The sequence below is a fragment of the Mycteria americana genome, chromosome 1 (assembly GCF_035582795.1).
Source record: "Mycteria americana isolate JAX WOST 10 ecotype Jacksonville Zoo and Gardens chromosome 1, USCA_MyAme_1.0, whole genome shotgun sequence".
In the NCBI taxonomy this organism is placed as follows: Eukaryota; Metazoa; Chordata; class Aves; order Ciconiiformes; family Ciconiidae; genus Mycteria; species Mycteria americana.
In genome coordinates, this window is record NC_134365.1 from 92,536,618 (window position 1) to 92,549,587 (window position 12,970).

Below are 12,970 nucleotides of genomic sequence, written 5' to 3' on the forward strand. Positions count from 1 at the left end.
TTTAGCACATCTCCTGCAGAATTCTGCCTTGCCTGTGATAATGTAGAGCAACGCAGAATAGAGTATGGAAATACTTTGGGACCCTAGTGCTTGTAGAGGGGAAGCCAAGCTGGAACAAGAGAATTAACTATGAAGCCTCTGGTGCATCGTGTATGCAATTCTGTTGATTTGTAAAGGACAAGCAAGAACTTAAAAAAATTACAGATTAAGTTTCCTGGTTCTCTGGATTCTTGCAGTGCCATCATTGATTCAAGCTCTGAGCTGTAGCGTGGAAGTGAATATTATTAGTATCTGTCCATTATTCTGGAAAAAAAAGACAGGGGTTCTTGTGGTTGTAGCCTCAGTGGGCATACCTGCAGTTCAGCCTGCTCTTTGTTACCCTTAAAAAGCAGATGAATCATTAGGTTAAACAAAATACTTTTTTTCCCTACTCAGCAGCTGAACTCAGGGCTTGACTCCCTTTCCTACCTCCTTCATGACTTCAATTTCCCTTTAGGAAAATGCCTGGGTTGTGCTTGTTGCTTACCATGGCAACTGGCACACAAAGTGAGAGAGAAAACCATATCTGTTGAACTCTGGAATTGTTGTTACCCATAGCCAATTATTAGTGCTGTCCAAGAAACACTGTTTTTGTATTCTTTGTGCCACAGAGTCTAGCAATGACTTGGCCATAAGACAAAGGGAGAATCTCAAACTGCCCTCCAGCATTCCCATGGTTATGAAAATCAAGCAAAAGGCACACTGCAGACCTGGTCATGCTCCACTCAGGACTAAATTAGGGTGCTTAAACATGTGGAAGTGCTTGAACACAATTTCAGCCAATTCCTTTTGCCTGCTTTCCCATCACTATGAGTTTGAAAGTCTGACTCAGGACAAACATCTGTGTAGGGTGTATTGGAAGCACCAGCTATAACATCTCGGATACTTTCAGCTAAGCCAAAACTAGGATTAAGCAAGTTCCCAAACTGGCTGTTAACCAGGAAACAATCTAACCCAGCACCAAAGAGCACTTGATATCAGTGTCTCATGCATCCTCCTTGCAACACAGGAATCCAGCAGCTGTGGGATACAGGACATGTCTAACTGGTATCCTACTGGACATAGCTAAAGGTCAACTGGCAGCAAAGGGAAGGCAGGCAATGCAGGGAAGGAAATTTAGGCCGGTGGGGGAGACTTAGGCCAAGCTGGCACAAGGCATCAACAACACCAAAAAGAGCAGGATCATAGTGGCCAAGATAGAGAAAGGCAGTACGATGTCTGAGTTCATTTTCTGTGTGAGCAGGATAAACTTTTCAAAGAACATGTCTCACCACAAGGGTAAAGGATGAACAGTTTCAGAGTTAAGGATTAGAAATGAATGGGAGCTGTGAAGCTCAGACCTGGCCAAGTCCTGATGCCCCCAATAGTTCGATACAGTATGAGTATTAAAGCAAGAATGTTTGGTTCACACCATAATAAAAAAGGGTAGCTATTTTTTCATGTCTTATTTGCAAACTGCAGTGCGAGATGAACCACATTTTGCAAACCTAGAAAATTCATAGGAATTATGTGATGCACTTTGGGTCCAGAGACATCTTAAAACTGGACCTGTTTTCTTCCATAGCACGTCTACTACAGGGAGCACATATCTCTCTATCATTTAAATCCCTTATCTGAAAAGATCAGGAAATATTTGAATTCAGTTAGAGGAAATGGTTTCAAAGAAAACTTAGTAGCTGCTAAAGAATGAACCACAAGGAACAGGAACATGGGAACAACCAGAGCTGGAGAAAGGAGAAAGACATGATGATTATTAAACAGGGAAAGTCTCCAGAGAAGTAAAACCCAAAAAGGAAAAAAAAAACCAAACAAAACCCAGCCATAAGATACAGTTGAACCGGTCTGAAAAATATCAGGTAACTTCTTCTTTCCCTCCTCCATCATAAGAGTCAGGCAGAAGTTTAGATCAGAAAAAACAGGTGCTCACAAACTGCTTTAATCACCTTTTTTTTATATTGTGAGATAATTTGCTTTAAACATCAAGGGTCAGACAGTGGAGGCAGAAGAGAGATGTAAAAAGACTAGGCTGGTTATTTGCAGGGATTATTTGAAGTAGCTTGGCTTTACCTTCTCCAGCCTCTGTGCCAGCCACAGTACCCTGCTAAAGGTGAGCGTTGCCTTGGGAAAAATAGAGAGGGAAGGTTTTCAATCCTGCATTCACTCACAGTCAGTCACAGCCCTGGGTAGCCAGAGCAGCTCACTGCTCATCACTTAGCTCTCTTGCAGAGTTTATCTCAACTAGTGAACGTGCAAGAACTGCAGATAACCTTGTCTATGCTGGAATTTCACCCCGAGTGCAAGCTAACACATTCAGAAACACCCTCACTTTTTTTTCCTGTTGAGGATAAGCCCTCAGCAGTCATCCTCAACTCCTCACGCAGCAGGATCTCCTAAAGATAGATGTCTGAGATTACAGGGAGAGTTCTTGCAGGAGGTTCCCAGCATACCACACGTTGCAGAGGCTTTCCCCAGTTGCCAAAGAGGACAGGGCTGCCAAGGGGTGGGAGAAGGAGGTTCATTTATGAGCTAGTTTTAGGTCATACTTGGTCCCAATAAACATTTGCTTGGCACAAGTCCCTGTTGTAAGGAATGTGAAAAACTAAGATGCCAGGGCAGTGAGCAGGATGGGAAATAAATCATCTGAGTCAGAGGACAGCGAACGCCACTGACAGCCTGGTGCTGGTTTCCGCAGTGAGGTGGGTAGCCAGATGCGAGCGTGACACATAGTGGGCACTGTATGTCATATACGAACCATCAAGGTAAGGAGAAATAGGACCTGAGAGAGTCTGTGCAAAGAGATCTTATGCAGAAGAAGAAGAAGAAGTGAGGAGAAAGGAGGAAGGGCTAGGAAAGCCTGTTGGAAAAAGCGGGGCAAGGCACAGAGTACACAAAGGCAGCCCACATTGCCTCATTGCCTGAAGGAGCAGAGACCTTCAGTGCTGCCAGCCACAAACATTCAAGAATGTGAAGGACATCAGGTTACGTTTGTATGTGTACAAAAATGGGGAGCAGCTGACAGTTTGGGATTCTTGTTGGCTCGGAGGCCACGCTGCTCTGTCAAGTATGAACAGAGGAGGTTCCTCAGCGAGACTCGGTTTCTCAGAGCTGGGAATATTAAAATAAATTAATAATCTAAAAATACAGTTGGTAAATCTGTCGAAGAATTGAAACATGCTTTTTTTGCCAGGAGAGAACTGTGAATATTCACACCTACAGAGAAGAAATACACAGAGCAAATCTGCAAACAAACCACACAGCTTCCACCTGGAGAATTTTTTTCTTCATCCTGTCTTAGTCCAGCATTTTTTATGCATCTATGCATATTGCCTGCTCTGAAGACCGCGTACATCCATACCTTCAGACAGCAATCCAAACAGCTGAGGTTGAACAGGATTTCTTTACAAGCCTCAGCCAATACGTGAACCAGTTCACCAGCATTCCTGTCATGGACTCCATCCCTTCCTCACCCTCCCCTGGCATCTCAGATAGGGAACTTGCAAAGATTGGAATCACCCTTCAGAAACTGAAAAACGAGAAAAAGTTGTGCAGGATTTTTCACAGGCCTGCTCAACATCATTCTGCCATCAGTCCAGTTTTCTTCTTCCACCTTAGTTCAAGCAGATAAGGCTGGGTTTTTCTGGTTGCAGTGGTGCATGCTTGGCACTTCTGCATAGATCTACCATTGCCCAGATCACCTGTTCATCACAGCTTTTATTTTTGTAAAACATGAATCATAATGTGCCACGTGAGGGAAAGGCTCAGGAAGCACAAGGCAAATTTGAAGAAACCAAATTTAATTGGCTTAAGCTTCCATTTATGCAATAGGTCAATGGTATCATTTGCAGCTGGTTGGAGCAGTTAATATTGCAATAGTCTATTCAAAGTAATCTCAGTTCCTCTTCTCCTGCAAAGTCCTGCAGCATTTTCTCTGTATTGAACACAGTGCTATAATCACACCACATTTAGATGTAGCAGGAAGGAAGAGACCTCTGGGTCTGAAGCAAAAGACCAGAGGAGGAAAATAATATTTGAAATTACCTACCTCTGTGGTCCTAAACTTTTCTACAGGCCGTATCTCCAGCCACATCTGTATGCAGAAAGCATTGCTAGTCTCTAGAAAGTCCCATAGCCAGTCATGTCACCCATTTGCAGAGTTACTTGCGTTTCAGAAATCACTTGAGCAAGATACCTTTACACAGGTGTGCAGCTATCCACGAAGGCTGCCATGACTGAGGAGTTATTGGAGGGGTTTTGCCAAGCAAGGACAGAGGCTGTGTGCCTGCACTGTCCCTCCTCCCTCATTTCTCTCCTCTCTGCTGTTGCAGTTGGCAGGTATTTGCAGTTCACAGCAAGCAGCAGGGAACCCAGTCCTTGATATTGCTGCCTAACTCGGGCAGACACTGATCTCTTTGTATTTCTTTAGATTTAGGTATTATTGTAGCTTTCAGCAACATACGCATACAAACACAAAAATAACTAAAAACCAAACCCAGACCACTTCCATACACAGTCCCCATGGTCTGTCCATGTCCTTGAGTGTCACAAAAAAGTGCTGAAGACTAAAGTCCTTATGGAAATTGCTGAGAGTTCAGGCTCTCCAAGACAGTCACCACCCCACTGAACCAGTGGAGTGGCTGATCCATGGGGATTTTCCTTTTTGAAGGCACACTCATACAGCAAAACCCCTCTGTGTTGCAGGGACCTGTTTCTCCTTCAAGCTGTTCACCCTCATAGCTGCCTCTTTCTCTCCCCCAGTACCTTAGCAAGGGACTATTCAGCTGCAGAGTTTCTCTAGCACCGTGTATCATGGTGCTTTGCACTCACATCTTCAGGATGGGGTCGCAGGACTTGAAAGCCTGCCTTTGCACTGCCCCAGATGTCCCAGATACAGAGCTTTGTCATTTCCCCCTCCCAAACACACAATCTTGAACAAGAAAAAAATTTCACTTCCACTTCTTTTTAATTAGTATTTTGGTGAATACAGAAAAACAAAGAATCAAGGCAGCTGGCAAGCGTCATGACCTGAACCAGTACACCTTTGGAACAGGCTTCACCTTAAAACGTTCTATACAGGAACGTATTTCATGTAACTGCTGCGGTGTTCACTGGGAAAGACACCAGATCAGTCTGGGACAAAGTAAACAGCCTCTATTGAACTGAGTGAGAACTGTAACTGCTGATGCAAGGACTGGATTTGGTTCAGTTAGTTCCTTGCTTGCATTTTTCACCAGAGTTACTCACCATTATTTGCTCTTTGCCCTACGTGATCCGGGGATGTGGGAGTACACAGGGGATGTGACCATATACATGCAGGTAGCTGAAGCAAGAAGCACAGTAATCTAGGGGCATGGGACAGTCACTTCCGCAAAGCCAACTACAGCACTGAACCCCTCATATTCTGCACAAATTCTAGCCTGTAGATGTGTGAAATCTTGTGTGAAGTACATAACAGCTTTTTGAAGGAGTCGCTTGTTAGCAAGAAGAGCTTTTTCTGGACTGGCACTCCTGAAGGTAGGAGTACATGCAGTAGTTTCATCAGTGACAGGAGGTAGGCTTGAATATAGGCAGCATATTGCTGAGGAGTGAGCTAGCCTTTTATTGGGCTTGACTAGCAACAGACTTTTTATCTGTGACATGTCTTTACTGCTGACACACTTAAACTTTTCGAGAACCTGCCTTATTCTAAGGCAAGGGGTGACAGAGACCAAGAACAAAAGTTGAATGATAAATATATTAGAGAGGTCTGCAGTCTTCTCCCTTGCAGCATTCGTCTTTATTGGTCACAAGAGGTTACAGTTTTGCTCACGTAGCCCTTGCCGGAGCCTTTAGCATTATGATTTATGTTCAACCTAGTTTTAGAGAGAGATTTTTCTGGAGCAAGTGTGTATGGACATTTTCCTTTCTGATGTCATCACAGAACAAATCAGATCACTTCTTATCTTATGCTCCAAGGATTTCTTGCACAGCAAAAGAAGGATTGTGCCTCAGCCCGGAGGCATTAAGGCTGCAGAACAAGGGGCAAAGAAGGGACAAGAAGATTCTTTCCTGGAGTCATCAGCTCTGTGTGTCAAGTTTTTGGAGGGGCAAAAGTATATATGGGAGAGGTAGTGGGAAAACTTCAAACCCTCCATGGCACAAGGAGGATGGAGCAGGAGACAAAGGAATGCAGTTTCACACGGTGCTTCAGGATGGCGCTGAGGACACCGGGCCTTCAGTATTCAATTCTGCTCCAGTAGAACATGGTGCCAAGGAGGACGCAGAACTGAAATGACAAGACTACTAAGTTTCTCTGCTCCCCATTTCCTTCTCCCCACCTCTCCCCCAGCCCCATTTAGTCCTACTGGTAGGAGAGAGCAAAAGAAATTCTTGATAAGCGAAGTCTGTTCAGGCACAGGAAGCTTAAAGCTTCTTATCTGCACAGAAGCTTCACAATGAAGAAAGAAGATATGTGCAGCCATAACTATTTGACTGTATCACTCAGCTCCCTGGGGATTATCTGCCACAAAGCTGCTGAACCCTGAGTACTTAAAACACTCAGACAAAGTCTTCGAACTAGAAACTGAATTATCTGTCATGGTTACTGTTTAGGTGATGCAATACCCTTCACAAACAAGTATCTGCAAGACATGTTTGCTGTGTTGTATTGCTGAGATGGCAGCAGGCCACAGCAGGCTGGAAGGCCATCTAGCTCCTCACCTGTGGAAGCCAGAATGGAAGGGAATTTGTAAATGTAGCCCTGTTAATGGAACAGGCTACAGGCAGATCGGTGATGAATGAAGATCTATAATCTACAGACATTTTAAATGTATCAGTCCTGTCATCCACCTCCACCCAACTGGGTGTGGAATAGCAAGAAAAGAGAAGAAATAAAGGCAAATATTAAGTACTCACAGTCCAGCAGAGGATGGCAAAACCAAACCAGGCAACACCCCAGGCATGTGTGTTCATTGGTCCAGAAATAGCGTCATAACAACCCTGTAAGACAACCGTGAATGAATCAACACCAGCTTTGAGCTTGTATCGCAAGGCAACAAGCTTATCCACCTCTGAGAGAGACCGAGGTGGCATGCTCCTCTCCTACTGCAATTTGAGTAGCTCACAGGGTCTCAAGAAGACAAGCCAGAGCGACACTGCTTATTGACCACTTGCAGATAGCTTACCTGTTTCTAGCTCCAAATACAAAGTAGACCCATCTCAGACACTTCAAGGACAAATTCCTGTGCCATCCACTTGCCAAGTATACATATATAACCAAACACAGCCAACACAGAGTTGACCTTCAGAATCAAGAAGCTGCAGGCAAATTTGGAAGCTTGAACACCTTCTAGAAATGCTTGCTAGTGCAGAAGTTGATGCTCATGACCCAGCAATCTGTTTGAATAGGACCAGCTGGTCTACTGAAAAGTTCTGCCTTGAGGAGGAGAACTGCTGACTCGCTCACTCATATTGTATGCACTCATCTTTGGGCTAAGTTTGATTTAGCTACTGTCCATCTGCATGTTGGAGATGTCACTTCTTACTGGTGGCATTGGGAGAGTTTTCTTAGTAGTTCTCTCTCTGTCAGGAAAGCCTTTATTACAACCCATCCTGTGTTCAGCAACATGGCTAGGACCCTACAGGCATTGCTTCTCCTCCAGAAAGCTTTTGAACACCTGTAGCTTACAGTGGAGGAGGAATGCTATGCACTGTTTCCTTCCCTTCCAGCAAGGTGCTTTTGACCAACATATATTAACTGGAAAAAGCGGAGAGGATCTTACATTACTGTTATAGTAGCCAGGGACTCCAAGCTTGCAGCCATCGAGGTTGACGGGAGACCCTTGGGCATCCATGACACAGCACTTGTGTGGCCAAGGGTAGTCGGCATCGCTGTGTGTGCTGCGGAAAGCAGACGTGTACTCCTGCCAGTCGGAGGGGCCCCGCACCCCACAGCACTGGTTCTGCGGGGCGAGAGAAGGGAACAGTCTTTACGGGCCCAGGTCACAGCCCTGCACATGGTTGGTTAGGCATTAACCACGGATTTATGGGAGAGATTTCTGAAATGCCTGCCTTTGACAGCCTGCCATCTGATAAACGAGCAAAACGGGGAGTGTGGCAGGACTTTCTCTAAGGTTCAAAGAAGATGCCATCCTCTTTATTACCAAGTGGCCCCAAGGAGGACTTGAAATTCCAGGGCTGCAGAGCATTTAGTAATTAGCGAGAGTTTTCAGTCTTATTATTACCTGAACCATGAGTTTATCCCATGTCTTTGTGACCCCGTCAGTCATCCATTTGTCATTGTTATTTGAAGTCTCTGACTTCTGATACCTCTCCAGCATTTGCTTCAGGAAGAGATTTGGAGTGAGCTACAGAAAAAGAAACAGAAAAGAATGCAGGAACTATGTAAATAAGTGGCCAAGTAAAGCAAAATGAGGGTTATTTGGGGTGGGTTTGTTTGCTTGTTTCAGTGTACTGCTAGAGAACAGGAATGCTGCATCTCCCCCAGTTTTACACACAGGAGACTAAAGAGCAGGATTTGAGGAGCAGGAGCAACAAAGACATAGATCTTGAGCATGGCTCTTAAGCAGGCCCTACCAGATGTCAGATCACAGGAGATGTGCAGAAGCTATGGGTTACATTTGATATGTTGCTTGGAACTAAAGCACCACAAGTAAATTTCCCCCCCTGCCAATATCTCCAATAACCCACATAATTTTTCCCTCACTAGTAACACTGCTTGGGGCAATGCTGAAGATTTGTCTTCTGCATGTATGATAGATTAATCAGTCTGTAGGTGAAAGACTAAACACTGTGTTGATGATTCAGCTAACCCACGCTATTATTTCCTTAACTGCAAGATTGTAAACATTTTAAAATGTTAAAAACAACAAAACTATGTTAGAAAGAACAAACTTATGTCCTTGATTGGACATTGGAGACTTTCCTTGTGGGGTCTTATTTTAACTCAGCAGTATTCCTTTGAGTTCACACTGTACCACCACACAGGCCATTTACTACACTGAACAGGACAGCCATGTGCCCTAGGACTGCAACATTTCCCAGCGCGGTTACAAGAATACATGAGGAAAGCAATACTCACAAAGTCTCGGTGAGTCGCTGCCGTGATGCAAGAAGCCATTTCAAATGCGTAAGTGATCAGCATCAGAATAGTATACTGTGGGAGAAAGACAGCAGAGTTAGCTCTTGGAGAAACAGTTAAGCAGTTTCTTCCATTTCTGTATTTTTCAAGATTAAGCCCGAAACTCTGCTCAAGGCAAAGGAGGCCAGGCTGTCCTAGTCTCCTCAGTCCTCTCCATTCCCCTGAACATTCATGTAGCCCTTCCCTGTGCTTGTTTCAGTTTGCAATCTGCTTTCTTGAAGGTGTACGACAGGAATTGTTCTCCATCTCACAGACAAGATTTCAGCAGAACCTCATGGCATTAATACCACCTTGCCTCTATGGAAAATACTTTGCCCGATATGTCGTAGAATAACATTTGCCCTTTTCTTTGTTGCATCTCATTGGCAACTTCTATTTGTTCCATGTCTCCTCCTTCAACTTCCACTTGCCAGCTGTAAGCTTTTCAGCAAGAAGCTGTTTACTCCTAGCAGGAGAGCTTCTACTTTGGGGAAACAGAAGGTGCAATTTAGGGTGTCGTTCAGATCCTCCTGATTTTGCATCATCAGATTTCCTCAGCACTCCTACTTTGTGAGCAAAGAACCTTCAAGAAAACAGATCCTGAGGATCACCTCTCTTTGTCTATTTCAGTGTTTCTCTTCCCTTCTCAGCACAACCCCTTTAACCTTTCCCATATTCCCTTTGCAGTTCTTGTGCCTCTCGTGCCACATTTTATAATGTTCTTCTCAGATTCAAGACATTTGTTTTCTGCTTACCCCAGCTTCTGCCCCTTGTAGCTTCTCTTCTCTCCTATACCACAGCCTTGGGTTTCAGCCAAGACACCAAAATTCAGAGTTAAGGGAATTCTCTTCCATCAGCTGTTTGCTGGCGAATTCCCTGGCACAAGAGTTGAGATCTCTAAGTGTCTGCCTGTTTAAAACAGGCTCCCTGCCATCCCATATTAACCCAAGAGAGAGCCAATTCCAGAGTTTTCAGTTCAACTCATCTTAATGCAAGCACCAACTAAGTTTCATCACCGTCAACCTGAAGGACTAAGTAAGAAATGGTACAGAGATTTGTTCGCATCTTAACGTTGTCCTTGGCTTATCCAAAGCTCTCTGTCCCCACCCCTGTAATTTCTGCCTGCCTGCTGATGTCTAATGTTCTCAGTTGCACCCATATTTGGTATACTAACACATACTAATGCCTTGTACAGAAGTCATCACTTATCAGCTCCTAAACTGAATCGTACATGACAGCTGAAAGGCAGCAAGGGGTGGGCAGAAACAAGGATCTAAACCACATCCCAGCTACATCTGATTGTACAAGTGCTTCTGCACTGCTTCAGGGCAAGGTCAGAGTCAAGCCAGTCACCTTAAACCTCCACTGTGGCTATCACCATTAATTCCCTCAACGTGGTTCGGGAGCTTCTCACACATGTGTTCTCACAAGAGTCACCTTGTGGGAGACCACAGCCATGGTCAAGAAGAACTTTTGGCTCCTCATCACTAATAAAAGCTGTCTTTGCACAGTGGGTGATTACCAAGGTGAGCAGGGAAACTAAGGTGGCATTTTTTTTCGGTTTGGCAGCAATGGGTGGGCAAACTTTGCTATACTTACCACCAGCAGCAAGGTCCTGTTGGACTTAATGACTCCAACGATGCCAAGGATAGACAGAGCAAAGAGTGCAAAGCCAACAAAGATGCCGATCCAAGCAGCAGCATAGATGTCATCATTTTCTGTGGCTTCCAGCAGAGGATAGAGACCATGGGGATCGGACACAAAGAAGATGCATTCTGCTGTCAGGGCAATGCCACACATCTGAGAAGCACAAGTTTGGGAAATCCATTAGATTAAGCTTCCCCAAAGAAATAGCAGAGACAGAAAAAGACAGAGACTGCTTTCCTTTCATTCAACTTCCTGCCAAACAGGAGCTACTCAACTCCTCTGACCATCTCTTGACTACAATCTCTTGACTACAATCTCTTGTATTGTGCCTTCACAGAAGAATTGCAGGCAAAACTCACCCAGCCTAGATCTGAGAGGTCAGACCTAGGACTTGAGGATGTTAAGAAAGAATTAACAGAACCTTTCCCATTACTATATGGAGGGGGGTGGCTGGAAAGGTTTTGGTCAGCAGCAAGGGCTCTTCCCCTAGAACTCATGTTGGTCTTGTGGATCAGCCCCTGCTGTCCCTTGCTGTCCCCTCCCCACCCAACTGATCAGCTAGCACAGCTCTCCTTTACCCCTCCTCTCATGCTTTACTGGTCTATTTATATGTGGACTTCACATGTGAAGAGGGATTTCATGGCTGGGAACTGCTGTTTTAAGAAGTGTTATACTAGAAGGAACCTCCACCCGTACTTGTCCCACTTCACTTACTTACCCCAATGACCACATTCCCAAAGACTAATAGACCCTGCAAGATGTGTATGCCATCATCACTTTTTGCCATCTTTAATTCTTTATGCAACCTGGGAAAAACCAAAGACAGTCTTCAGTTAGACCAGTACAATAAGCTTCACTCAGAAATAGAAATTAACCCTGAGGAGAAGGATAGACAGAACCTGCTAGCCTGTCTGTACACCTCCCACCCCTTGCTTCATAGTAGTTTCAGAGGAGAAACTTCCCCAGATGTGAACCTGGTAACTCCAACTCTCCCTGACACTTGAGCTACAGAAGATTGGGAACACTCTGGGGGCAGCCAGTGTCTTCGGCTCCCTTTTGGGTAGGGTTTTCATCATCACAACAGTACCCATGCAAACCTCAAGGTCATGGTGTTGCATTTCCACCTGGCTAGAAACACCAGCTACACCCGCATGGACAGGGGACAAGTCCAGTGCCCTCATCTCGCTCCTCTTCTAAAGGAGCCAGCTTTACCCCAGAGTATGCTGCTTTCCTCTCGGCCAGCACTGCCACAGAACCGAACTGGTAACCATGGTGCTTTAGCTGTATCCCACACACATGCCTATGGCTCACGGCTTGGCAACACCTTACTAAGGGTAGCCCCATCTTCCCCCCGTGCTGGGAACTGGAGCTGGGCCCCCCGTTCCTGGTCAGGTGCGAGGGAGGGAGGGAGGGAGGGAGCTGCTCAGGCTGCAGCTGGCTCACGGGAGCCGGGCCAAGTAGCATTCCCACCAAATTCCTGAGAGCGTTATATCCTGCAGGCTGGAGCCAGGCGCCCTGCGTTGAATTCATCCCCTTCCAGAGAGAGCAGCATAAAGGCACTAGTCAGAGGTGTGAGGCCTCTTGGAGAAACAAGCCCAGATGCCAGCACCAAGGAAACCCTTCTTTCAAAGGGACGGAGTGCGTGGGTGCATGGGGAAGGGGAGGGAAAAACCCCCAACCCCGAGACAGCTGCGTTTGCTGGGTGGTTAAGGAAGTACTAGCTGTGAAAGAAAGGCTGAAGTGGGCCCAACTTGAGCAGACAACAGGAAAAGCAGCTTGAACACCCCTCTTCTGCTAGAGTACCTGCACTAGTGCCTTCTCCTGCTGGGGTTACTGACTCTGGGATTCTTCAAAGAAGCTGTTGGAAAATAAGAGCAGACACAGCTGCCAATGAAGGGGAGTTTCTTGAGGAACAGAGCATTGTGGGACTCTCTAACAATGCCACCTTCAGCCTCCTCAGCAGCTGCCCTTTTAGGGTAGGCAGGACTTCCAACAGTGACAGATGGAAATCCAGAATTTCCTACTACTATTTCTGCAGTGGTTTGAGGGTTAGGCATGGAGAGATCTTCAGTACTCTCACCATTATACCAGCAGCAGAGCACATAAGTATGTTTGCATGATAGCGTGAGTGGGGATGGCCATTATTTCCAAGGTAAGAAGCCATTTTTA

At 45.4% G+C, this 12,970-nt stretch overlaps 1 protein-coding gene across 1 annotated transcript; it reads right to left on the bottom strand.

Moving 5' to 3' along the window:
- Nucleotides 1-6,005: 6,005 nt before the first annotated feature.
- Nucleotides 6,006-11,588, bottom strand: UPK1B (uroplakin 1B). The gene is made up of 7 exons (XM_075491799.1): nucleotides 11,520-11,588; nucleotides 10,754-10,954; nucleotides 9,116-9,190; nucleotides 8,259-8,381; nucleotides 7,797-7,976; nucleotides 6,931-7,014; nucleotides 6,006-6,301 (listed from the first exon to the last, which is right to left on the bottom strand). Exons 1-7 carry the CDS (start codon nucleotides 11,586-11,588, stop codon nucleotides 6,251-6,253), a joined length of 783 nt encoding a protein of 260 aa, XP_075347914.1. The 3' UTR covers nucleotides 6,006-6,250.
- Between the last annotated feature and the right edge of the window lie 1,382 nt (nucleotides 11,589-12,970).

What these genes read in the sequence shown, in the direction of transcription:
- UPK1B (XM_075491799.1), bottom strand. Translation starts at nt 11,588, where the DNA reads ATGGCAAAAAGTGATGATGGCATACACATCTTGCAGGGTCTATTAGTC. An exon ending in GGGATAAACTCATGGTTCAG is followed by an intron (nt 7,977 to 8,258) that starts GTAATAATAAGA and finishes CTCGCCCCGCAG; the next exon opens with AACCAGTGCTGTGGGGTGCG. An exon ending in TTGCCATCCTCTGCTGGACT is followed by an intron (nt 6,302 to 6,930) that starts GTGAGTACTTAA and finishes TTGTCATTTCAG; the next exon opens with TTCTGCGTCCTCCTTGGCAC.